The sequence below is a fragment of the Tinamus guttatus genome, unplaced genomic scaffold (assembly GCF_059628265.1).
Source record: "Tinamus guttatus ecotype Peru unplaced genomic scaffold, ASM5962826v1 Tinamus_guttatus_pri_ptg000249l, whole genome shotgun sequence".
In the NCBI taxonomy this organism is placed as follows: domain Eukaryota; kingdom Metazoa; phylum Chordata; class Aves; order Tinamiformes; family Tinamidae; genus Tinamus; species Tinamus guttatus.
The window spans coordinates 1,327,116-1,354,656 of record NW_028288783.1 but is presented as its reverse complement, the minus strand read 5'-3'; the positions used below and the strand labels follow the sequence as shown (position 1 = coordinate 1,354,656).

General features: G+C 40.7%; 1 protein-coding gene across 1 annotated transcript in view; it reads left to right on the top strand.

The window, feature by feature from the left end:
- TAF4B (TATA-box binding protein associated factor 4b) overlaps positions 1-27,541 on the top strand; it is a 78,105-nt gene that overhangs the window by 34,342 nt on the left and 16,222 nt on the right. Inside the window, exons 7-13 of the mRNA XM_088526683.1 lie at positions 2,440-3,018; positions 6,619-6,748; positions 7,336-7,441; positions 12,666-12,838; positions 15,520-15,650; positions 19,153-19,278; positions 20,261-20,317. Of these exons, the coding sequence (XP_088382809.1) occupies positions 2,440-3,018; positions 6,619-6,748; positions 7,336-7,441; positions 12,666-12,838; positions 15,520-15,650; positions 19,153-19,278; positions 20,261-20,317 (1,302 nt within the window). The remainder of the gene's footprint in view (positions 1-2,439; positions 3,019-6,618; positions 6,749-7,335; positions 7,442-12,665; positions 12,839-15,519; positions 15,651-19,152; positions 19,279-20,260; positions 20,318-27,541) is intronic.

The window sequence follows — 27,541 nt, the reverse complement described above, 5'->3', positions numbered from 1 at the left end:
ATTTCACCTGCGTTTACAGCTTGGAGACTAATTCCATTACTGGAGACTGCTCGGTTGGAATCTGGTCCACCTTACAGTACAGCAGCTGTAGTAAAATGAACTCTTACTTTCTCATCAATGCTGCAGCTATTCTAAATTCTAATACCTAACAGGACATCTGAGGCATATAATGCTTATGAACAGAGCTTATGCAATGTTTAAATTTGAAACTAGCTTTATGTAGCTGTTTTAATTGTTTTGGGGTTTGTGCTTATCTGTAGGCAAGAAAAAAAGCACCCTCCTCCCCAGAAAGCTTGTTTGCTTAAAACAAGCAAAAAACCCAATAACTGTACCTCCATTTAAGCAAATAATCATGTGATTAAAATAAATGCTGTCCTAACTTTTTAAATCACATGAAAAAATGGGATTTATTGACGGTCAGAATAAAAATATCTTCCTCATGCGGCATGCTTTAAATCCCAGTAAAAATATTGCACATTACTCATATAGTGGGCATAGCACCTACATAAATATTCTGACCAGATGAGACTGTGCTTTTGTTTGCTGTAGAGTATAGGCAGTGTAGAGTCAAGAAAAGTGAAGTGATAAAGCTGGGACTATTTTTCTGGAGTTTCTCCTCTTTCTTGGTACTTTACCATACCTATAACATTCCCTGTTTACCACATGTTACAATTATTGTAGATGACTAATCTCTTCAAGTATGGGATGGCTCTTCTGTTTGCTTTGTTGTTTCAATGCTACCCTTCAAATGCTCAGCCAATTGCTTGGCAAGAGGACAGGTCTTCTCTGCAATGCTTAATGAAAAGGCTTGCTAAGAGTACAGGCTTTTTAGCATCTCACTTGTACTGTTAGCTATCTATTGTAGCTCAGGCTTTCACATGAGTTTCTAGAACAGGTGGTGGAACAACTGTAATACTGGTAGCTCTGTTACCTGTGGACGCTTATTATCGCTACAGAACAACCAGTCTGTGAATGCAGAGTCAAGGTGACTGAAAAGCCCGTTTTTTTTTTTGTTTGTTTGTTTTTTTCCCCTCCTTGGTTCTGCACAGTCTCAGCTCTGCTGCCACAATAAACTTTGCTTCAGCTCAGATGCCCCTGTACAACGTTCCTAACAGAGCTCAGACAAACCTCAGTGGCTTTGAGACCTAGCCTAATTTTGGCTCCCCTACCTGTGTCTCCTAAGCCCTGACAGACCCAGACTGCAGAGCAGTCTAAGGGCTAGGCTGGCTGCACTATGCTAGCTAGCACTTGGGTTCCCAAGGATTTCTTAGCTGGGGCATAGGCATATGTTCATGTAGGTGCTCTGCTAGAGTTACTTGAGCAATCCTGCAACGTGTGTTACTGATATATCTGGTGCAAAGACCTTGTGACAGTTGCACAGCAGTTAGGTCAGACTGGTCAGCCCGTGCGAGACCTGGGCTGGCATCCCACACAGCTGCTGCATGATACTAGGGACTGGTATCCCCTAGGCCTTCCCATTATAGGGAATATCTGAGCTCCTGTAATGCCTGATAACATAGTGTGCAACAGAGGGAGTGCGTCCTAATGATGTGGTACAGAACTTCAAAAACATTTTTCAGACGCTGTCTTGGTGGAGCTTAGCTGAACTGATAGTGTTACCTGTCCTTTAAATGGTCTTGTATCATGGCTGCCTTTGACCGGGTTCCCTTCGGAATCTGCAGGCGATACGCACCGATTAACTCTGGTCTGTAACTGTTTACTCTTTCAATAAAGTTACTGAAAGTCTGCTTGTCTGAGACACGCGTTTTTGGTAAAGTTATAGCTTTCACTATTTGCAGTCTCTTAAAGGGCTTGAAGGCTATTCTGTTCATTGGCCTTCTTAAACATAGTTGTAGTGAAAATGAGAAGTTGGCAGATAACCTGATTAAAGTTCTCCTGGTGTTGAGAATTTACTTGGCTCAAGTTGTGCTGCTCCAGCTACATACGTGTCTATAATTAAAGTGGTATCCCCCCCTAGTGTAGATACAGCTGTATTGGAGCTTGTTCCTGGCTTTATTGGATAATTTTTAGCTCTCTGAGAGAAGCTCTGTGGAATAAACACAGCTGTTATACGGCATTTAGTGAGGAGGCGGTGGCAAATCGGAAATGAATTTCTGAAGTAGTCGTTGAGATGATCTTACTTTGAAACACAAATTTCAAATTGAAACAAACTAAACAATATAGTTTTTCTAGGTAGGATTTGCTCTGCGTGGTAAAGCTGTGGTGACTCTGACCTTTCCTCAGCCTGTGTTAGTGAATCTTGTGATCTTCACTTTACATTATCAATTTAAAAACTCTAGGAAAACTTTTTGTTTGGAATAATTAATTTAATGCCCCATGGAGGGGGATGGAAAATAATTGGGAGGTGAGAAAGGTGGAAAGAAAGATTTAGGTGCAATGTGTTTTTGTCGTTGTTTTGTTTTTCCTTCTCTCTTCTAGAAAAGCATGCTCGCCTTACGGCAGCTCATGCCAAATGCTCAGAGCTTTATCCAGCAGTGTATGCAGCAGCCAGTCCCAACCCCAGGAGCTGTTTCAGCTTGTACCTCTGCAGCACCAACCCCTTCTGTAGCAGGGGCAACCTCAGCAGTATCAACTGCTTCTCTTCCGACTGTGAAACCAGTGTCTGCCTCCACAACAGTCACAGCCTCTCCGGTTATAAAACCCATCCTTTCCAGTGCTCCTGTGAAGGCCTCTCTGCAAGCTGTGAAACCCATCCTTGCCTCTGCAGTGCGGACAGCCCCTCTCCATCCTGCGAGTCCAGGCTTCACCACGACAGTACAAACGTCAGGGCTTGCTGCCATCCAAACTGTAAAGCCAGTCTTCACTTCTGCAGTAGCAACATCATCTCTTCAACCTATGAAGCCGGTGCTTGTCTCAACGGTGGCAACTTCTGCGCCAACTGCTCTGCAGCCTCTGAAACCGGTCATTGGAACCCCCATCAGTATTAAAATCTCACAGCCCAACTCCATTGTTGCGCAGTCAGTTGGTACTCAGCAGGTGGTTAAAGTAAAACAGCTGGTAAGATGAATTCCTCTACTTCTTGTAACACGGCATGTTTACTTTGACTCTTACCAGTTTGCCAAGATGATGCCAATTGGCATCTGGATCTTTTTTTTGATAAACTTGTCTGTTGCCAGGTAACTAGTTTAGGCCATCATAGCTGCCTTGTGCTTGATTAATGAACTGTAGCCTCATTACTTGGTCTGAGACCAGTCTGGAGACCCCTTGGCAATGTGGAAAGGTAACTGACTTTCAGTAGATGTTATAGCTGACAGCTATGGTTGTTGAGCACTTGCTGAAAAAGAGACTCTAAAGTCAAACTGTAATGTGAGTCTCTTGCAAGATGTCCTGGGCACCCTTTCACCAGAGTAAACACTAAACATCCTGAGTGTGATGGAAGGGAATTGGAGTTCTGATTCCTGGTGCTCACACAGCCTGGGTGTGAAAAAAGTGTTTGCATTGGACACAGAAATTGATGATGGGATGTTTACATTTAATTACCCTTAGATGCCCTGTTAGGGCAGTATCTCCATTAGCTACTAGGTTTTCCAGTGTCTTTAGGCTAGATAGCTTGGTTGTAGATAACTTGATAGTTTATATACTGGATTTTTTTGCAGGCATAATTGACTTGATATTTAGTGGTAGGGCTTTTGTTAACTAAAGCATAGGAACTAGCTCAAGGTGCTTTCCAGAGCAGAGTGCTGACCTCCAAATTTGCTCAGACATGTTCATTATAAAGTCATCAAAACGTGAGGATGTCAGGCCTCGTTAGCTAACAGTTGCTGGAGGAATTAATAGCTTATTAACATTGCTTTTGAGGCTATTGTTTTAATGTTACTATTTCTTGGCATAGGATAACTTCTTGCTATCCTGCTAGGCTCTGAAGGAGTCTAACAATTATGAGTCACAGGTGTACCCAGCATATTGTATAATGCATTAAATTTAGTTTACAGATGTACTGAATAGTGTACTGAGTAACAGATGTACCTGAGTAATGTTCTCAGGTTTGAGAGAAGTTTCTCATCTTGTCATATAAAGAACCCTGCTTGAATAGGGCTTCCTTTTAAAGATTTGCACCTTAAAATGGAAATGTTAGACTTCCTCTGAAACTAGATTTACTTTCCGCAGGTATGGTAGGGCATTCAATGTGTGGATTTCCTTTGTAGTGTGGTTACTGTGATGTCTTGACTTAACAATGTTTAGACCCTGAAAGTGTGTGTTGCTTGCTTATTTTCTTCCTTTCAAAGTGGGTAAGATGGAAGTAATACAAGAATGATGCACTCTAAGGAGCTTATTCTACCAGCTTTTTGCCTTTTTAGTCTTAAAAAGAACAAAACACCAAACTACAGAGGCTTTTTTTTTTTAAGCATGTATTTCTATAACTTTGTTGTTCTACTTTGTTGCTGGGAGTGTGTGCTAATGAATTCTAATAGTAGCCATGGCTAAACTGGAAAAGGAGTTACTACCATTTCTGTCTTTAAGGACTAAATTTGAAATTAGAGCCAGAAGAAAATGAGGGCTTCTTAAATTGTATAAGGATTGGAGAGCAGTTTGGCTATACAACAAGCCATGTAATCCAGGGGGACAGGTTGACCATCTGTACAGATAGATGAGGAAGCTTTACTATTCACAGGGGAATTGAGATGCTTCTTGAATATGATATTGGCAAACTTCTGAAATGACTTTTGTCTCCCTCACAACTGCACTGAGGCAATCGAATGCAGTTTTTTTCCTCTCTACCTTCCAAACAATAAATTGCCTACAAAACTTATTATTTTCATTTGGCTGCATTCTGGGCATATTGATTAAAATATTTCCTTTTGCAATACCTGTTTAAATTTAGTCTTGAATGAGGTTGAAGGGCCAAGCTTAGCACTTAGCATCTTGGCCATATGCGGGACTTGGTGTTTGTTCTGGCAACTTATCAGCCCAGTGAGCAAGTTAGAAGTGAGTATATCTTGCAGGGTGACTGTTCCTCCCCCTTGAAAACAAGTCTAGGATGTGACCTCCCAAAAGAGAAGGGTCCTGTTGCCAGCTGAAGGAGGTGGTGCGTACCAGCTGTGCAAATCTGTGCATACAAAGCTGCCAGCTTTTTCTTCCTTTTTCTAGCCCCCTGGGTGGTCTGATGGCACGTGCTCCCTCTGCCTGCCCACTGCTGATTTTTCTGTTTCTTGAGGAACATGAAGCAAACTTCTCCTGTGCCTCCTTATGGCAGAGCTGCCACAAAGTTGATGCTTAAGAATGCAACACTGCAGTCTTTTCACTCAGTACTGTGATGTGATTGATCTGACACAGAGCTGTTTCTTTTTTTGCCATAAAATTTAGGGTTTGCATGGCGAATGCTAAGGGAGCTGTTCTTAAGGAATTAATGCTGTTGGGATTGGATTCAGCATCTTTGCTGAGTTATAATTATATCCTTTCTGTTTGTGGTTGAACTTAAGACATGTGGAAGCTGAATCTTTAAGAAAGTTCAATTTATTTTTGATGGAAAAAAATAGAAGCATGTGTTAGTGTTCATACTAGTTCTAGTTTAAGTGCTGTTTGTGAGATTTGACTCTATCAATAACCAGTGTCCATATTCTGGAATCTACTTTCTTTGTACACAAAGCTTGTTTCTTCCCTAAATTTGTGTTTTGTTTTGTTTTTTTTTCCTTCAGAACTGTATGCTCTTGTCTAGTTTTCAGATATCAACTTCAACTCAGTTGTTCTAAATTACAGCTGCTATGCCAAATCATGGTAAAATGAGAGGTGTGGTCTGTAATTTTTTATACACCAAAGCATCTCTCTTCTTGTGAAGGGGTGGCACTTATGCTGATGGTGTTAGCTGATAAATCTGCAGCTAGATGACAAAAGGTGACAAGCTGATTTTTTTGAAGTATAAAAAATACGTCAATGCCTTTAAATTGAATACTGTTGCTGTGCAAGCGCTTCGTAGACTTTCTGAAGTGACAATAAAGGATTTTCAGAAAACATGGTTTCTTGATCCTGAAAATTCCTTCATGTTGGCTTTTTGCCTCCAAACAACTACTATTCAATCTGAAGATGCTGATAATTTTGTGCTTTGGTAAGAGGATCTTAGCTTCTATTATTTATCATCTTGTTCTTTCTACTGCTTGTGATAAAGCATTTTTCCAAAGGATGTATTAAAATTTACAGACCATATTTCATGAAGTTGGAGGGTAGAGATAGAGTGTTTCAGAGATACTGTAACTTTATTACTTTCTTCCATTTTAATTGCTGAACCTGAGAAGAAGAAAAAACAGTATTTGAGAGCTGTGCCTATAGATCTGTCAGTGCAATGGATTATATAGCATTCTATGAAACTTCTTACATCTCTATAAATAGAGAATAGAGAGTAGGGGTGAGATGTCTATCGGAGCTCTCTGGACAAGCTGGAAGTTTAAGCTCACCACAGTTATTAAGATTTATTTCTTCATATGAAGTCAAGAAAAGACGTCTTTTTTGTTTGTTTTTTGAGCAGGCTCTTTGTTCTAGACTGTAAGCCCAGACATGCGTGCATGCCCTGCAGTGCTTCCAGGTGAATGAACATGCTGATGCTATTTACTGCTCTATATTTTTAGCTCTTCTCACTCTTGATCTTGGGTATTCTACTTTCAGGTAGTCCAGCAGCCATCAGGAACCATTGTAAAACAAGTATCCACACTCCCACAGCCCTCAACACTGCAGACGTCTTCCGAGAAAAGGATGCCACTTAATACACTTGTCCAATCTAACCAGTTTCCTGCAGGTACAGCTGAACTTTTTTAATGGAGGCTTGAGAGGACAGCTGAGGTACAGCAATATGCATAAGTGTTTGGCAGATTATACGTTGTAAGAAGGTACTTATTTATCAGAATCGCCAATTCTGTGTGATAAATGAAGTTTATTTACTGGCTGCTCGGAGTTCTGATTAGAATCTCCTTTGATACTATGTCCACCTCTGTTGCCTGTTAAGAGCATGTCACTCAAAAGTACTTCTGCTTTTTAAAAACACTGTGAGCAAGCTTTATTGGAACAATGGGGCTTCTGAGTGTCGCTTCATGAGCTCTTTCTTCAACAGTCTGAGTTAATAATTAAAAATGCAAGCTTTGTCTCAGCCAGTCAGTCGGGGCTGATAGCTACCTTTCACCAGTCAACACAGAGGAGGACTTGTAGACATCTTGGCCATACAGAACACGTGGGATATAGTCCTCCCAAGTGTCTGATTTTCAAGTGGACCTATTTGGTTGCCATAGAGTCTGCTGCAGCCTTTGGTGAAAGTATGAACTGATTAAATGGTTGTCTAGCTCCCTGCTTTCCATTGTACTAAGTTCTTTTTTGTTTGGTTTGTTTTAGGCTCCATTCGGAAACAAATTACCCTGCCAGGAAATAAAATTCTGTCGCTTCAAGCATCTCCTGTTCAGAAAAATAAAATAGAAGAGAATGGAACAACATCTTTCAGGTAGAAATAAACAGTATCAAAAGTTTGGTATAGGAAACAACAAAAGGAAAAGACAGCAAATACAGAGATGAGAACCTAAAAAAAGATATTTTGACTTGTTTATGATGGGTGTTTTATCATGTAATGCTAATTGGTAATGGAGAACCTAAAAGCTCTGACCTCGTAGAAGATCTTAGTTATTCTTAATAAAACAAAACTCTCTTCATGAGTCGGGGTTTACATTGGGCTGTTTCCAGAATACACATAATGTGCTTCAGTATGTATCAGTTTTTTTTAAGTTGCAGAGGATGCATATTGATCTTGATCCTGTGAAAACTATTAACTAATCTAAAGCAATAGTATCTTGTACTGAAAATCTTCTGTAGGATAAAAGCAGATACAACTCTGCTTTTTGCAAGGCAGGTGGATAGCATTTTACTATAATTTGGACTGGCTGGCAATATGTTAAAAGCTCTGTGCTGTATTACAAAATCCTTTATTAGCTCTCCTTAGAAGCTTTTTCCTGTAGGTGGAGGTGAATGTCTCTGGCTACATCTCTGGTTGTTGCTGCTCTGGTTGTAGGCCTTTACGTTACACAAATGCTCCAACCTTCTAGTTCAGGTAACTGATGAACTTTTCACAAGAATAAATGATTTTATATCTCTGACATCTAATGGTGGAACAGAAGTGCAGATTAACATAAGCAAAAGGTCCTGTGACCATAAGGCAAAGCTTCAAGTTAGTCTTCCAGGGGTAGAAGATCAGAAGTGAAAAACCTCTGTCTTGCTGAGCGGTTGACGTCTCATCTCTTGTAACTCTGTACTGATGAAGCTGTACAGCTGTTATTTATAGTAGCATATAGTGTACACTGAATATTAAGACATTGGAGTCTAGAAGCTGGAACAAAAAGGTGACATTAAGAAATAACTGAATTTTCTGTCAGTTTCTTATGAAATATACCTTCAGAATATAACTTGAAATGTAACTTTTCATACTGATGCTTGAAAATTACTTTATAAGTATAAATAGTAAAAAGAAACTTTTTAAAAAAATTCCTATGCACCTCTACTCAGTATATGCCAATTCCTCTATCTGAGAAAAAGGGATTAAATTCTCGAAGCTCATTTCTTGAACTTTCAAGTTTTCTGCGCAGTTACGTAGAAAAACACTTGCTCCTTTATTAGTCAAAATTTGTACAAACATGTATGTTTTATGGGTTGGTCTTCAGAATATAAAATATATATATATAATATATCTAATTCTTGTAAGCTTTTTGTCTCTGGTAGTGCCTTTTTGGATGCCTATCTAATAATGCTCATCTGTTCTCTAGCATGACCAAACTTTCAGACTTACAAAGGCTGTCACATATAGCTTTTAATAACTGTACCTGAGCATCATACCCTAAGCTTTTGATTTCCCTGGATCTTGATCTGAGTTCTCCAAGCTGCTTAGTTTGGCCCGGACAGTAGCCTTCTCTAGAAGGCAATGAAATGGACCCTTGTGGGCGTTGCTGTCTCTGGGCAGAGAGCACATCTTGCAATTGGGGTGACTCTGCACGTGATGCCTGAAGCTGGGGCCTCTCCTTGCAGAATGTCATCGAGCCTGCGTGCCGTTGCGCGACTAGGTTAGGTCAGGGTTTGGGAACATAATCAAGTGCTACTTAATGAGCTGCAATTTTGCTTTGTCTGCTATTGAATGATTTTTTTTTTCCTGCTTGTTAAGGGTGGGTGATAGAAAAATAATAATAATAAATAAAAATAATAATAAAAAAGGTGAATGCTTTATCGATTTTAAAATACTCCTGCTAGAAATCAGAAGACCTCAGCTTAGCTTCAGTTGGTATTTGATTGTCCTGTGGAACCTGTGGCAAAAGGACAGTCACCTTTAAAACACTGGGATTCTGTACCCCATGCCAAGAGCCTTCTGGAAAAATAGTATGCAAATAGAAGAGAGTTGTGCTCAAAAGCACTTACCCTGGTTTTTGCATATTGTCTTGAAAGGAGTGTAAATCTCCTCTGCCAGCCAAGCAGAAGCAGTGATACTGCAAAGCACAGAACACCTGGCTCCCTGTGTGTCCCATCTCAGGGTGGTCTGGAGCTCCCCTGGAATTGTTTGGTCCCACTTCACTGTTGGTGGCAGCGCTCCAGAGGTCCGAGTTAAGCAGGTGTTGCCGTTTTCCCTTTTACTAATGGATAAAATGGAGCAAGTGGAAGATGAATTCAGAAGAAAGCATGTGCGTTGCTCAAACACCAGAGGGTGCCACAGGCTCACTTTTCAACCTGTGTAGTCGGGTTTGTATAATGAGGTTCATCTGCATCTCTTATGTCGCCTTTCCAATTGAGTGTACTCTTGAATGTCAAAATTTGATTTCATACAGAGTAACCAAGAACTGTGTTCTGCTTTCCTCTTTATCCTGATAGTCTTAAATTACTAAAGACTTGTAACGGTTATTGATGGTTTTTTGTGGGGCGGGTTACGTAAATTATCTTTGTAAATGTCTTTTCTGGGTAGTGGTCTAATGTAAAAGCATTAAAGGAATTGCTGTGCAAGAGAAGCTTTGCTTTTGCACACATACTCTGAAATATTTTAAATACAATATTTTAATAGCTTATGCTAAACATATGGTACCTTACTAAAAGTGATTGAGGTTTCTTCAAACAGCAAGAAAGGATGAAAATTGTGAAAGTACACACTTAACATGGCTTCCGATGTGTTTATTGATCTCCAGTGAGCATCATATCTAAGGAAGTGTAATGATGGTTGCTTTGGTTAAGTAAAAGGTGCAGAATATTTTGTAGGTACAAATTAATTTTTCAGGACTAGTGACTCAGTGACTTAGTGCAATCTCATGTCCCAGAATAACACAGTTAAAATGTGTCTTTAAGTAGCACAGAGTTGTCTGTGTATGAGTTCTGTCTGAGTGTACTTACACAAGAGGAACCACGTTATTTGTAAAGGAAGAAAACTAATTTGATAAAGGCTAGTTTTAGAGAACTGAAATATCTTCATGTGGAAAGACAGAAGGGAAGTTTACCTGTCCCTATCTTGTGCATTCAGAGCATGTGGCCAGATTGAAAGCCAAAAAGATTTGAACTGCACTATGACATTTTACCTGAGGTGTAAGCATCTTTACTGAGAGAGAGAGAGCCTACCAGTGGCTCCATCTGAGCAGGTTTCAGGCTCTGCAGCTCTGATAACTTTGGTCTATATTCTTGTGGCTAGTTATGCTGATTTTTGCAATCTCCTGTATCAGCAGATCCAAGAGAGTCATTGTACTGCGGTGGGATTCTTGTTGCCACGAATAACCACTTTTCCATGTAGTATCAGTGATCATTAAGAGGAGGAAACTGGACTGATTGTGAAGATCAATTAGCACTCCATTATCATGCATGGAAGCTCCACTGGCACACTTCTGGAAAGATTAGGATTTCTTTTAGGCTGATAGAGTATGAATGTATTCTTAGAATTGTTCATTTGACTCTTGTGATGGGGTAGGAAGGGAGAAATTTTCTTACTGTGGTGGCTTCAACTTCAGATATAAACATAGGTTATTTAACTGTTCTGAGAATCCTGGGGTTTAGTGCCTTTCTTAGCGTGACAGATTTGGGACAGAAGCCTAGTCAGGAAGCGTGGTCGAGTTAGACTTAAATGAATGAGGCTGACTTGAGAATCTGTTGGGTCTCCTTTTCCCTAAGCAAATAATGTAGAAGCTGCCTAGCCATGAGAGTAGACGAATGGAAGGCAGGAGCTGTGTAAAGTAGGATTCTCTTCCTAGTCATCGATTTCTTCAGAAGTGGTTGGCAGAAGATTAGTGCCATAGAAGCGTATTAAAGCCCTAATAAGAAAATGCATCTAATAATTAACTACTTATATGTGACTTTGGAATATTACTCAAACCCTTTTCTTGTGACTCCAGCTTTTACCTGTTGCCAGCCAGAAATCAGAGAAAAAGATCCCGTTTTCTCCCAAGACTGGCAAATGTCTGACCTATCGCTGGTTGAAGAATTATTTAGGTGTTTTCTGAAGAGTGTTTTTTGAAGATAAATTTGCCAAACCTTCTCAATTCCTTTTTAGAAGTTTTTTTCTTCTTTTTGAAAATCAAGAGAGCTTCAGACAGAGAGTCTGTATAAATGTTGCAAATGTTTAAGATCAATCTAGAATCTACTCTTGAACATATCAGAGGACCTTTCTCATGTTGTGAAAGAAGAAGGCTTCCCTTGATAATCTAAACTTGTATCTTAAAATAACTTGAATTGTTTTGATGCTGAAGTTCTGCAGAAACTTTCCTGATGGGATTCATTCAGTAATAAAGTAATCTTTATTAAAAAATAATAAAATACAAGCTATTTGCTTGACTTGAGCTTTGTCATAGTTACAGCTATTAGTTATGATAGCCTGAAGTGTGCCAGACATGAGTGTTTATTTTCAATGTTCAACGTAAAACTGCTACAACAGAATTTAGGTAGCACAGAAATACTAAGACTAGAGTTCTGCCACTGCTCTGGCCACAGGAGAGATATAGTGTCCTCTCCACTAACTAGGTAAAGACTGCATAGTAGAACCAGTTTAAAGAGCAAGCTCTGAGTCGGTTCATCAGTGAGTGTGCTAAACAAGAAGCATTTGTCCCTTAGGGAACTCAATTTAAAAAAAAAAATCAAGTTTAAGTTAATACATGTGTTCTGAAAACTTCTGCTAGTCAAATGCAGATCTCATTTAGCAATTAAGCTTGTTTATAGTATGAGTCAATATTCAACTTCACTCAACATTTAGTGTTACCTGATGAATTGTAACTTTAGAGCATCTCAGCTAATCTGTGACTTTCTGTGGACTCGGCAAGGAACCTTGACTCTTTTTTGCCTGCTAAATATTGTTGGTATAGGATAAAATAATCCTGCTGTTATAGGAGTAGTGACGGGCAGAGAGCAGCCATATATAAGGAATAAACAGACCCAGTATACTTCAGTTGTTGGTTTCTAAGCTTGCTTAAAAGCTGACTGTTAAATTTCCTTTCTTGTAAAGGATTTGTGTGCCTAGCATCTGAGGCATTGGTAAGCCAATGACGAGAGGCACTTCACTGAACTGTGAAAGATTTTAGGGGACAACTTTCTCTGTCCCCTCCTACACTACATATGTAGGGTATAGAGGTAACTTCCAAGGTATTTGAATGTGGTTGTCTGAAAAAAAACAGTCATTTTCTTTGTGTTCATTAAGAGCGAAGCATAATATGTTATTTTTTTCTCTTCAGTAAAGATGAAGATGACATAAATGATGTGACTTCTATGGCTGGGGTCAATCTTAACGAGGAGAATGCATGTATTCTGGCAACGAATAGCGAGCTCATTGGTACTGTGGTGCGTTCATGTGCAGATGAACCTTTTCTCTCCTCAGAAGCTCTTCAGAAGATGATCTTGAACATAGGTGAGAACACATAAGTAATATGTATGTATGTAGTGTTTTCTTATCTATCAGCCAGCCTTTGGTCCTTAAAGAAGAAGCCATTAAGATCTCCCTCCTTGACTTGTGACCGATCTGTGCTAAGGTTTCGTTTGGCCTTCCAAAAAAGATAAGTTTTTGGGTTTTTTGGTTTTTTAATAGGGAAACTATCACACAAGAGGCACTAGCACCACTTTTACATGTGAGATGTGTGTGAGCAACCTACAACTCTTCAGTCTATTGCTGTTTTACTATGCAACACATCAGCATATAAATATTTGTGTCAAATTCTTAAGTCTACTCTTCTATTTCTGCAGCTCTTAATCAGATGTGTGAAAGCTGCCCCTAGGCTATGAAAGGCAGCTTTGCATCTTCAGCCTATTGAGGTATCTACAGTATAGACCAATGTTACACATGCCTCCCACCTGATTAGGAAGAAGTTTCATGCTGTCAATCCGCGCAGGGCAGATCTTTGTTTTTCACACTCTCTATGGAAAGGTTGTATACAAAAGAGTTGTCAATGTTATTTTATCTGTATTACAGAATAATACTGTCTTAGACTAAAATGTGATAGGGTTTTTCATATACCTCTGTTCACTTTTTGGTTTCTGAGCAAAACTGAACGGTTGTTTGGCAATGTGGCACTGTGTCAAAGCAGAGTACGTATTTGTACAGTGTGTAACAGCGCAAGCACCATGCGGGTGCCACTGCCCCTTACAGCAAGCTGGATGAGTGTTGCACAGTTCTCTGCTAATATTCTCTGCTTAGTCGCTTGCCTTAGTGCTTAGCCACAAGTGCTCACAGTTACCGGGAAATGCTGCTGTACATACATGTGGTAATAATCCTACCCAAGTTGTCCAGCTGTGTGAACACGTGATGTTTCTCGGTCTCTGGTTCAATGTGCAACTTTTTTGTAGTCCAAAGGAAGCAGCTAGTCTACGCATAGAGGATGTCACCTGCAAATGCTATATACTGCTTAAAAAGGTCCTAAGCTAGTCAGCAAATGTGCCATGTGAGCTGTATGGAGCATAGTTAAGTGAAGTCAGTGCTATGTTGATAGATAAAAAGGGAAAATACTCACTGAAAGACACTAGTGCCTAGGACACTTCCTCAAAATTCAGTAGTTAACCATAATCCATTCAAAGCAGATAAGAAAAAGATCTCTAAGGACTTAAGAAAATACACTTCTAGAATAATAGTCTTTCTGATGTAAAGATGGAAAATATAAGCATGACTGTTTCGTAACTTTAATGCTAGCTAATCTGTGTTAATAAAAAATGGTTTGATTGCAAGGAAAGGAATATGGTCAGGCTGTACAGCAATTCAGAATATGAAGTTTCCTGCCCTCTAACAGGGCAGGAAGCTTAGGAAGTATATGTGGAGGGAGGTCTTGAGGAGTTTAGTTCTTTCTGTTGTTCTGCTTTAAACTGACTTATTTTCATTATTCTAGTAGACTAGTAGAGAACTGCTGAGCAAATTTCGAAAGGTGCTTGAGCAAAATCAACTTTTCACTGAGATAAATGACGGCCTTAGAGAGGCATCTTGATATTTACCCGGTAGTATCAAGTTGTGGAACGTTCTGATCATGTGTGCAATAATATCATAGATTCTTCCCGAGAGATTGCTATTCTAACAGAAAAATGAATTATAAAAGCAAAATACATGGAGGTGGAGGATTTTTTGCAGTGTACTGTTTATTCATTCTTAATGCTCAGGTTGGCAATAAATACTAAAGTGAATTTTAAGTGCATGCTGTATGTTGCATCATAAAGTGTTACAGCCACTGGAAGTGCAGCGAGGGGTAGGAAGATGAGCTTGCTACAAGGTATTGTGTGTAAGGTCTGCAAAACAGCTGTTTGTCTCCAAAGAAAAGTGCTGTCCAGGTATCTCAGTTGAGCTGCGCTCCAAGGTTGATTGCGTCGCCCTCTCAAGAGCTTCTCCAGCCGCGCGGAGGTGCCGGGTGGCTCTGGGCGTAGGAGCCGGACAGCTCTGCCCAGAGCTGCCGCCAGCCTCCGCAGCGGCTGCTGGAGCGCAGGGAGGCAGCGGCGCGCTCGGGAGCGGGCACCTGGGAGGACAGGCTGAGGGTGATGGTGTGATCCCCCAAGGGGGCCTGGATCTGCATTTACCAGGCTGCTGCCGTGGAATTTGGGATCAGTCAGCCGCTTGCTGCCTGGTGGAGGTAGGTGAGAGGGACCCGTGTCCCCACGCCTGCAACGTGCTGCACACACCATTCCCGTTCGTCGAATAAATGTCATGAGTTGTTAACAAGCACAGTGTCAAGCAGGGCAAAATGTAATTCTCTATTTTTTTAATTACTGAAATTAACAGAATATGGCACTAATTTCTACTGCTACCGTTTCTCCCTCTCCCTGAACATGAAGCTAGATTTGTGTTCTTATTAACTTTGTCCTATAAATGACCTTGCAAGGAGAGTGATTCTAGAGGCTAAGTGAAACAATGTCTGTATTTTCTGAAGCTCCAGGCTAAGTTTTATTAATGTAGTGTCTAAGATCTTTGAAGTTGTGACTTTACCAGGAAAATCATAATCTCCAAACCTTTATTCATAATGGGTATGACTTCCAGGGGGAACAGAATACCTGCTGTGCTAATTATTTCAATTATCAGCTACTACTAAAACATGTAATGGATTTTCTCTGCTTCCACAGGTAAAAGGCATGACATTATGGAAGTTAACTCTGATGTTGTGAACTTGGTCTCCCATGCTACACAGGAGAGATTACGAGGGCTTCTAGAAAAGCTAACTGTAACCGCTCAGCACAGAGTATCAACCCATAAGGTAAAGGAAATCACTTGCAAGTTTTGCACCGAAGTGTTTATGCTTGGCAGCCTTGAAGATGAAATTCTTCCATGTGTAGGCACATGATATATAATATGTACCTTTTCAATACCTACCATAAGTTGGTTTTGTCATAACTATTTATAGCCTCTAACTACAACTGCTGCTTTTCCTTTTGACTAGTTAGGCACTTTTAAAACCTAGATTACATGCAGAAGTAAATGCATTCATTTCTCCTCTTCCACAGCAATGGTGATTGTAATGCCAAATCTACCTGGTAGATGTAAAAGTGTTTCTGACTGTAATCAGCTCTATTTTGACTAGGGATTGGTATTTCCTTGTGTGTTTACTTTTAGTAGAGATGCAGTATTGGCTCAGTAGAAGTTAGAAGTTAATTCTGTCATCTGTTTGAATTTGTTATTTACAGAAACTTTATCCATACTTGCAGTATAACACGAGCAACTGTTAGGGTAGGAGTTCAACTCTTGAAGGGACTTCTTACAGCCTTTTAAATATAGGAGAACAATATTGAAAGAGGAGAAAATGCTTGGAAATCTCCAGGTATTTGTAAGGATTTCTGGGACAGCTGGGATATGAAGAGGACATGGGAAGAAAAAAAAAAAGATACAGAAAAAGCGTGCAATTTTCTATGAAAAGTCTAGAAATCTTACAAATTCTGTGTTGTTTCCCTAAAATGGGAAATCTGATAAATCACGTGAACAGAAGTAGAATGTAAGCTGCAGTCTGGAGGAGCTGCTAGGGCCTAGTGTCTTGCAAGCGTCAAAAACAGCAAGGGGGTATTTTTGGACAGTGGACTTCTGATATAACTGGTTTCTGTTTCACTGTACTAAAGAAATAAGAGAATTGGTGAGATTTTGATGACTGACAGAAGCAGAGATGGGATTGCAAGGCTGTAACAAATTTTCTTTTCAGTTTCTTAAAAAATAAAAAGTTGAAAACAAGTATATTATAACACCATCTTTCCAGCAGGAAGATAGTATTACACCATAGAGGAGTAATACTAGGAGGATTGTACTTTTAAGTGGTCCCATATCAGTAATATTGCTGCGATACATTTCTAAAAGCTTATGAGCATATAACTTAGAGAAAAGTTAAAGCTTATGAGCGTTAGAGTGTTATTATGTACTTACATACATGTACTTCCATCTCCACCAAGTTCTTGCACTTCAATCTTTTTTTTTTTGTTTCTGGGCTCATTTGCAATATGGACTTCTATGTGTTTGAGACTTGCCAAAGACTTTACAAGAGGACTGGACAACAGTTCCCTCCCCTATACTGGTGTTTTTTTTTTTTTTTTTTTTTTTATTGGCTTATCTCCATTACACACACGCTTCTGTGATACGTCTGTTGACAACACGCAGGTTATATTAGGATAGAAGTTGTTGAAAAACATCAGTAATTCACATGGTAATACTCAGGGAACTCTTCCTTCTGGTTTGCTGAGTTCATGCCCAGTAGCTTTTACCTGATAGCCCTTAGAGAGTCTACCAGCAGGTACATCCCTACTTTTGCCCTCTTCTACTGTGTGTTAAAAGCTGAATAATTGGAAGTTATGAACTTCTGTTAATTAGCATAAAACTATCATGGTGGTCTCACCATTTAAAGCAAGAAATAGGAATAGGCATTCAGAGTCTTATAAGCTGATGTCTGTAGTACAAATTTTGTTGTGATGCCTGTATTTAGGGCTAGTAAGACCACAAAGGTGGCCAGCTGGTTTTTGTTCAGCCGCATCCTCCCCTCTCCTCTGATTTGGAGAAGTGCTGAGGTAAAATACTGAGGTTGACCTAGCATGGTAGTTGAGAGCAGAGTTATGACAACTGAACAAAGCAGTGATTAAAAATGTCTTTGGTGTGTGTGGATTCTGCGTAACAGAACTGTTTCATGTTCCTGTGCTGGGGGTTCATGAACATGTGGCTCAGTCATGGCATGTGGTCTTGTACATGTGCTCCACATGCAAGAGCAGTAAGAATGGGAAACTAAATTGTACTGTGAATGTGGCAATATTCTGTGACAGCTCCAGAGCTACATTTTGTGTTTACCCCTTAAAGCAAGGGGTGAGCCCTTTCAGGTTGCCAACCTTCTCTCCCTCCTGTCATCAGTCAAACTGCAGAGTACCGAAGTAACTTACCAGAAGGAAAAAACAAAAAGATCTTTTAATTTAGTTTAGAAATTGAATATAAATGGCTCTCTAGGTTGTTCCATAATAGCTGAGCCTTGTCCAACTTTTGGCCTGGCTGAGCTTGCATGTGCATGATCTCTCCTTTTTGTGCCCCTGGACATGGGATACACTCTTGGTGCTAAACAGCAACTGACTTGCTCAGAATTTGGTTTCACTTGCAAATACATGACAATCTAGAACGAAAATAACAAATGGTAGGCAAGGCTTACAGCTGCTTTTGAGCTTGTTGCCAGATATTTCTTCGCTGAAGATGTACCTGGGAATGTTTTGCTATTTAGTGCTGCATAAATATGTGTAAACTTGAGGTTCAAATTTTGTAACAAGTTGGCCACGCTGTAGAGTGCATCTATGGAGTCGTCCAGAGCATGCAGATTTGTCTTGCAGTGTGAAGGAAGGAGTTTCATGATAAGATTGCATAGCTCTAGTATGCTACTGCTCTTTGGGAATAATAGCTTCTTTCAAGACAAAATTTTTTTTTTTCTTCCCCACCTTCACTTTCAGTGAATTCCAGATTAAATGTAATTCAGTTAAAGTGAAAAGGATTTTTGACCATCAGCCGTACAAGTTCATTCTTAGCACATACAATTCTAAGCATCCTGTCTGTGTTGTGGCTACTCACGCTATCAGTAACTTAAACTTGGTACTCAGTTGCATTTGCATAACTTCAGTTTTCACAGCGTTTGCACTGCTATGGCTGGGGACAGTTAGGTCTTACAGAAGGAAGTTAAGTTGTATGAACAAAACCTGAATTGAGCCTGCTGCCTCATAACCGTTATGACTATGAATTATACACGTTTAAAACACTTTTTTCAGTTTAAGCATATACAATGCTAAATGATTATGGAGGATGGGTCTATTTAGTAGATATGTTAAAATATAACTGCAGTTATTCCTCTCGTAAAGACCTTATTTGGGAAATATTCAACTATTGCTGAGCTGAAATAGCGTAATGACTCTTTGTTTCCTGTCACCTGTGTGATGCTGTTACAGGACCCCGCTAGGCTGTTCCTGGGTTGCTGGTATTTCTAATTGGCCCAAGGTCTTTGATTTGGTTTTTAAAATGTAAATGCTTAACTCTGACTTAGCACTCTAAAGTGAAGAAAGAAGAAACATGGTTCATGGGAGAAAAGATATGTAAATGGATACCTACCATCCAACAGTTTGTTTTTAAACAGTCGGTATTTGTTTCAGCTTTGATAATGCTGTGCTATTTGAATTGTTTTGTGAATTTGTTTGACCCAGTGTAGCTTCTTAGTGATGTACATAACAGCCTACTTGTCTATAACAGAGGTCTCTTTCCAGGGGAGTGATAAATACATCATATCTAGTGACACTAGAGCTCAGCTGAGGTTTCTTGAAAAGCTTGATCACCTAGAAAAGCAGAGGAAGGATGAAGAGGAACGTGAAATATTGCTACGAGCAGCCAAGGTAAGAACTTCCTGCGTTCCTAGGAAGTAGTGGTGCTCTTCATATTGGTGAGCATCTGCTGATTTCTCCAATTTCTGCTTTAAATAAAGCAACTATTAACTTTGCAACTGAAGAGCTTTGTTTAGGAGAGCTCAGACTGTTCAGAAAAGCCTTTGAGTTTTTTACATTTCTTTTGAACATGACAGGAGTTCAGATGAGTGGTAGGAATGATATCTTCTGAGAGCTGGTAACGAAGGACAATAGTCTGTTGACACTCTTCTACTTCATTTCTGTATTTTTATCTCTGCTGCTAAAACATTGTGTCTCCTAATCTGTGCATGACGTTGTTCCAAAATATGGGTTCACTGCACTTGGTAGTCCCATGCAGTCCAAGGTCCTGTGGTGTTTGTCTACACTGAGATCAGAGGGCTAACATAGGCCTTGAGCATCCCTGTTTTAGCCACTGTTGGTACAGAGTAAGCATCCTCTTCCCCCTTGTCTTCCCTCAAAAACAGAAAAGGAAAAGATCTGTAAGCATTGCACCATGAGATGCAAGTCGATCTTCTGTTTATTTTACAGCTTTTTGTTTTGCTTTCATGTTCAATTCTGGAGTCACTTGGGCAGAAGGGTAACCTCGACTTGAAGGAATCCTGTTGTACTTGCACAAGTACAACTTCTTTTCTGTACTTCCTGTCCCTTTTAAACGTCTGCTACTGACGTGAACAACATCATGCCTAGACTGGACCTGACTGACAGCGTTAGCATCATTTTCAGCTTAATCTTCCTTGAGGCTATAGCAGAGGCAGCCAGCCCAGATGAGGAGGGGGAGGGGGCATGTGTGTGCGGTGGGGGAGCAGGGAGCCAGTCTGGATTGAGGCATTTGCCCCTGGAGCTAAATCTTTCAATCACAAGAGAAAATTGTCATTTATTAAATATTTAACGGATGCTGTGGTGTTTGGATGCTAGTAATTTCTATTCAGTTTTTCTCCTCTTCCTTTGCTAGAGTCGCTCCAATAAAGAAGATCCAGAGCAACTGCGTTTGAAGCAGAAAGCAAAAGAGGTAGGACTTTCAAGTTGCCATGCCTGCCTTTGTGTTGAGAGAAGGTTGGCAGCCCTGTCCTGGCAATTAGGTCAGGGTTTATTTTGCTGTTGCATACCATTTGCAGAGGCCTTGGGGAAGGACAGGAACTGCTGCAGGCAAGGGCAGTACTTCAAATGAGGTCAATGAATTATGAGCTCTCTTTAACATTTTATTTTCATAGTTTAGTCCTGTCAAGAAATGGTTCTTTGTAAACTACAGCAGCACACTTGGTAGGAATATAATGTGGGATTAGAGGGGGGGGAAGAAACTTTGAGATTTAGCATCTGGGACTGTACAATAGGCTACATTTTTCCAGGGTAATTGTTCGTTTTGTAAATCTGATACTGCTTATAATTCTTTGGCTGGGAGGCGGTACTGGGATTTAGTTTTAAATGGAAAACGCCTCTGGCTTTTAATTTTCTGGGCCCAGCAGTTTTCTGTTCTGGAATGGAGCCCTTGTTTCACACAGTTCATGTTTAGCTGCAGGGGTTTTAGTTTATAGCTTAGACTGGTTAAGCTTTTACTCCCAGAGGCCTCTGCATAGCAACTGTAGAAATCAACAAATAAGTTCATTTATGTCTGCAGCCTCCTCTCAGTAGCTGACTTTTTACATTTCCCAATATCCATTTCCTGACTTTTCTAGCCTGAGAGAAAAAAGCTCCACTAATTGGAGCTTATTTTAATTGAGCCTTAATATTGGATCTCACTGGAGTTGCCCCCAGAGCTACTGGGAACAGAATGAAATGAAAGTACCTCAGGTTGAAGATGTGTGTGTCAGGAAGGGAGGGAGTGTGTGTGTGTGTGTGTGTGAAATTTTTCACTTGACCTACAGATTTTTTCCCCGCTGAATAAATCATCAAGCCTGTTCACATTTCTGATTAAGGATCTGACAGCAGACGATAATAAAGACAATTGAGGTGTGAGACGTGTGATACAGAGCTGAAGAAATTGGTTTCTATAGTTACTTGACTGATTTCATGTAATTTTTAAGGATCTTTGTGCTAAATGAGAATGATTTTCTGAGCAACCTTTTTCCTTAACTGTGCCTCTTGAACTATGAAATTTGTTGTTGCTTAACATTGCTGCATTTGGCTCCTAGGTGCCAGCAGCAGGTTATTTATGAATGCTTTAAAGGCCCTTATTGTTTGGATTAATGTAGGAGCTGAGGCAAAACAAATGGAAATCCAGTAAAATAGTCTTGGAATCAATACTCTGGATTTTCACTAAAGTAGGAAAAAATAGTAAAAATGAGAAAAGGAGAAACCTGTTTTACTATCTGTCTTTAAATTCATTCTTTTCTTTTTATAACTGTGTGCTTTTCCATGCTTATAATTTGGAAGTACAAAAGTTGCCTTCAAGCCATCCTCAGTTTGCCTCCAGGGTCATCAGGATCAGTGGTCAGTGGATGAACGTTTGCTTGCATTTTCATAGGTGCTTCTATCTCTGCAGTGTCTGATTTCCACCTCCCTGCCCCTAGAGGTTTTATCTTTTTAAACACCGCAAACCTTCCATGATTCATTTGTGCAGCTTTTCTCTTTTCATTTGAACAGTAGTATATAGGAACTTGTATGAGAACTTAATCTTCTGTGAATTAGATATTTAGAATAGAGAGTAGTTAGCTGTGTGTGTGTTTATTTCCTATTGAGAAGAAGAAAAAAAGTATTGTCAGTGAGGTCTTTAAAAATTGTCTTGGAAGTTGACAAATAGGAAGCAAACGGAGTGGAGAAGGCCATCAGTTTAGTGCTTAGTGCTCTATTAATTTCTTGAGTTCACGTCCTTTAGTACATCTTATCTTCTGCCTGATTAGCAGTTTTCATTGCGTTTGTTTCGCGTTACCATCAGTTCCTTACTGATCCTGGAGTGACTGTCTCCAGCTGCTCCATCAAAAGAAAAGGAAGCAGATCTGCCTCTTTAGATAACGCATATCTTTGTATTGGTATGCATGGCCCTCAGTTCCGTTTTGTTCTCCCAAGAATAAAGGAACCAGCACTTTGAGATTTCAATTACAGCACAGGCAGCCCAACTTGAGTGCCGTGGATTTTGTGTGCAAGTCCGTCTTGAGCTTGAGTTTAAATGTGCTCAAGCGCAACTGGTTAATTGGAGATAAATTATCAGGAGACTCTTACATTAAAAATGTGAATGTGAGCGGAACCTGGAGTAAGAGCAAAGTGAAAATCAACAAATATCCCAAGGCTGAAACTGGTAACGCAGAAGCCCAGTGTGCACTGAGCTATAACCTGAGAAGTCTTTCTGTTATCTCGTCAAGTTATGAGTTCAGCCCACTCCAAAGAAACGAAATTGGTAGGGAATTTTGATACCTCTGTTAGCTGGAATTGCTGGAATTGGATCGTTTCCTGATCATTCTGTTTGGATATCCATTAGGAATGCTAATCTGATTTGTCTCCTTGTAGTTCTATTAAAAAAACAAAAAAAAAACAAAAAAAAAACAAAAACAGGTCTCCCTCCCTCTAAGCTGGCTTTTATATGTTAATGGTGATCTGCTGGGAAAGGGGAGAGGGTGGGGGGATAACAGCCCTGGAGGTCCTCAGCATGTTCTCTAGCAGTACTTCCCCAAATGCAGGGTGTACAACAACAGATACTTATAAATCCAGGATGTCCTGTCATCCTGTAGCTGGAGGCAACATCTTAAAATTACTGGAAGTACATCCAGAGACTTGGCAAAAGATTCTTTTATCCAAAAGGCTATCCATAATTTCTGTGACCTTTGTCCCTTTTTGCATGACCTAATACCTCAGACTTCCCCTGTGCTAACAGTCACTTATTTTCCTGTGTTCTTAGTCTGTGTAGCTTGCTATGAATTAGGTCTTTATTTACTTCCCCCTTTCACCTGTTTCAGCAAATTTTAATACCTACAGAAAATGCATTCCTTTGGAGACAGCTGCAGGGCTTGCCTGGAGCTGCTCCTTTATCCGCTCAAGAATTTTGTCCTCACCACCTCATGGACCAGCCTTTTGTATAGCAGCATTCCCAAAGCCTGGGCAAATTGCCCCTGCTTTTCATTCAGCCCAATCTCTTGCTCCCGGCTGAGGGTGCTGGCCTTGCCGGGCTCCCGGCTGAGGGTGCCAGCCTTGCCTGGTCACTGACACTTCCACTTTAAATCTTAACTTCCCTAGGTGCTTTCTGCTGCTCCTTGTTCTACTTTCAACTGTACTTTTAACTATAAGAAAAATGTTCAGTTGATGCGATTCCTGTAGCAGTATTGAGGATTTATTTAGCATTATTTCTCTTGTGAAATGACCTTACTTAAATTGAGCTAGTAGAGGATGCTATCAAATGAACATGCAACAGAACACCACAGAAGACCCAGGAACTTGTCATTATCTGACAATGTATGTTGTGAACTTAGATGCACACTGTGATCTTTCCTCCTCCTTGTCTCATGTCCTCCAAACGGAGTAGGCTCACAGTATCTGACTTCAGAAAGTGTAATTCTGACGCTAGGCAGCCCTTTCAGACAGTCTCCATGCTGCTCCTTGGCACAGAGTGTGCGAGTAGGTATCTCACTGATGCATCTCTGATGGCTCTTAGCCTCTTCCATGAGAACTGCCTTCATCTGGACTCTTCCCGTGTGGTGCCTTGCAGCCTCCCTTGGTGAGAGGTGAGCAGCCGTATCCTTGCCACAGGGAGGAGCATGTGGATGGAGCACAGGAATGGACAGCAAACCTGCCTGCCTTGGGCCCCACAGTGCTCTCCAGCAGCTCTAATTTAAGTGTTCACAGGTCTTCCTAGTCCCTTGTTCTCACCTGCTTGAGCTACTTGTGCATTTTACTGTTAAGACTTTGCCACTAATATCACAAGGCAGCAACAGAGGAGATGCTGAGAAAACTCAGTGCCTTCAGTACGAACTGCTTGGGAAGAAAATGGCAAACGCTAAGTATCTGTGAAGACAAACCCTCCAGCAAAAACAATGAAGAAGTCAGCATGATTTTTTAAGAGTTCTCGGGTGTCATTTAGTAATGATTGAAATTCAGCTGTCCTGCAGTACCTCTTTTCAAAAAAACAGGAGGGAAAATGGGAGTTCTCATGTGCTCATCCCAACTAGTTTTCTCTTACTTTGCCTTATGTTCTCAAGTAATTGGTAACTCTTACCTAATTCTTTATCTGCTGCATTTCCTACTCTGTTCAACTTGCAGTTCTCAAGTAGTTTGTCTGCTGGCCCTAAGGGATCAAATTCTCATATACCGTTCTTGTGGGAGGAAGAGGCAAGCTCCTCAGCCATAAGCACCCACTTGTTGCCGTTCAAGCGGCGTGGCGACCTGGTTCAGGAACGGCACGGCGACCGCCCCCAGGCCGCTCAGGCCATCAGCTCACTGACACCAATGTGGTAGACGGCAAATGGCGTTTATTGATGGGTAACACAGTGTTATGTAGCTAAGGTTTACAACGTCACATCCGCCTGCTTACATCGTAAACTAAATGCTATTGGCTGTTAGGGGCCCTATCTTTCCGTACAGCGCGATATCTTCTGGCCGCCGGACCCTAACTACCTACAACATTTCCCCCCTCCCTATGCATAACAAAACTAGCTAAAATACAACTATCTTATTCTTACTTATCTTATTCTAATTACTTATTCTTATTATTATCTTATTCTTATTACTTATTAGTCTTACTTATTTTTATATTATTCTATTCTTATAGTTTATAACAATCTTAAAATTATATATCGTAAGCTTGACATAAAAACATAAGGCACAAAGTGTAGAAGGTAGGGGATGACAGGTGATACCGCGGTATAGGAATAGGGTGTACCTTGGGATAACTTGGGGATAATACTGAGTGGATATATTCTTAAAGCAGTTGTCGGCGTTCTACTAACATGATGTTAACCTTTTCTAGCCGACTCTTGACAAATGACATGAGCTTATTCAATATACAGGGTCCAAAGATCAGTGTCATCATGATCATTGTGATCGGCCCTATCAAGGTGGATATCAGGGTGGTTAATCACGGCGAACCGGTGAACAAATTTTTGTACCAGCTGCGTTTGGAACAGGGTTCAATGGGTGCTAGTTGGCAAGGCATGGCACTGAAAACTGGTGGCCCTGTAGTTATTTTTGTACTAATTACTCGAGATTGTTCCATCTGTTCAAGTACCCATTTAAAGGGCTGGTGTGACTCTACCTGTCCTGTAGTGACAAGCTGCAAAATTAAGATAACGCAGAGGCATCACGGCCCCCTCTTGCGGAGGCTGTTTTGTTGTTTTCTGGATTCGGTCAGCGTGGAACTCACAGGCTTGGGCGGGACGCTTGTCACCGGGGCGTCCGATGATCCGGTCCTGTCAACAGAAACTCACAATTTTCATTAGTTTTATTTTGAAGGTCTCGTTTAATAGACTTAAGCGGGCACCACTTGACTCTGCCATCTTTTCTGACGGCGGCATACCCTCGCCCTGTTAGAACTAGTTTCCATCCTTGTTCCCATTCTCCCAGCTCATTTCTAATTATAACCAACGGACCTTCTTCGAGTGCTCGAGAGCTCTTTGCTTTATTGTGGACCATGGCGATAGTTTGGCAACGACTCTAGAGGCTGTGCGAATAGCTTCCCTGGCCGCACGAGTAGTTGCCATAACTTCATGGGCCCGCAGGCTGTGGGCCTGCGCCTGGGGGGTGATCATTGTTGGATCTGTACCCATTAACCGCTGCAGGCTGGAGCCGTGGAATGGATGATCCGCCCCAGTTACTTGGGCTAAATACCTCGTACAGTTGTCTTCCCATTCTTGTTTGAAAACGATCATCCCTGCTCCACCAAAGAGCAAGTTAACTTCCCCCCTTCCCCCCTTTCAAAAAAAAAAAATAAGTATGTGTGAGTTTTTTTAAAGAGCCTTTTTAAAATTTCTGTGAGAATAATGGACACCAGTAGTAACCATCTGCAAGTTCGGCCTTGGACTGTAAACTTGAGCAGTCTGTAGGACTAAAAATCCATTTTGAAAGGATAAAAAGATGTTGATTAATCAGAAAGAACTGTCGTAAGAACAAGTGTTGAGTGGGCTGAATGATGGGATGGAGAACCTGCAGGTGAAAGGCAAGTCTTAAAGATCCTTTAGTTTTGAGACCGCACAAGAATGAATAGGCAGTGTCACAATAGTTGAAAATCATTTGTGATATTGTGCATTTGGAAGAACTTTTTCTTAAGTAATTTCTTGAGGGCACTGGACACTGCTGTTCTGATCACTAAAGATTCACTAATAGCAGTCTTCTCAAAAATGATAGAATCACAGAATGCTTAAGGTTGGAAGGGACCTCTAGAGATCATCTAGTCCAATCCCCCTGCACACGCAGGGTCACCTAGAGCACGTGGCACAGGACTGCGTCCAAGCAGGTTTTGAAGATCTCCAGAGAAGGAGACTCCACAACCTCTCTGGGCAGCCTGTTCCAGTGCTCTGTCACCCTCACTGTTAAGAAATTTTTTCCTTAAGTTCCTCTTGGACTTTTGGTGTTTCAGTTTGTGGCCATTACCTCTAGTTCTGTTGGTGGCCACCACTGAAAAGAGACCAGCACCATCCTCTGCACTCCCTCCCTTGAGGTACTTATAGACACTGATTAGATCCCCTCTCAGCCTTCTCTTCTCCAGGATGAACAGGCCCAGCTCCCTCAGCCTCTCCTCATAGGGCAGATGTTTGAAATTTAAAGTATTTTGCTATGGTATGGTTCTGTAGTCTTGGCCACACAAGGAAAGTAGTGTAGGATGCATCTAAAACATATGCAAAGAGAATTGGATGCTGGGAGTCAAGGAGTCACTGCACCAAGTTGTGTGGAGGATTTTTTTTAAATGTTTTTATTCTGTGAGAATCTAGTTATCTATATATTGGAAAACACCAGGTAATAAAGTAGAAATAATTCAGTAGGCACATAACTGCCCTGCTGTGCCAGTGAGGCCTTCTATCATTGTCCAAAAAAATTGTAGCTGTTGCTACAGCTACAGGCATCTGGTCTTGGTGGGGCACAGCCACAGTACGGCCTGTTTTGCTACTAAAGCAGCCTGGGGAATATTAAATTGAAAGACATCTATAGGATTGTATATGACCCCATTAAAAGGTAAGGCTGCATGTTAAACCAGCATATACTATCCTGCCTTGTACTTCTAAGTCTAAACTGCAACAGAGGGAAAAGTCAGTTGAAGCTAATTGTATGGCTAATTAAAACAGTTTGAAAGGAAGCAATTGCAGGAGGAGAAATTGCA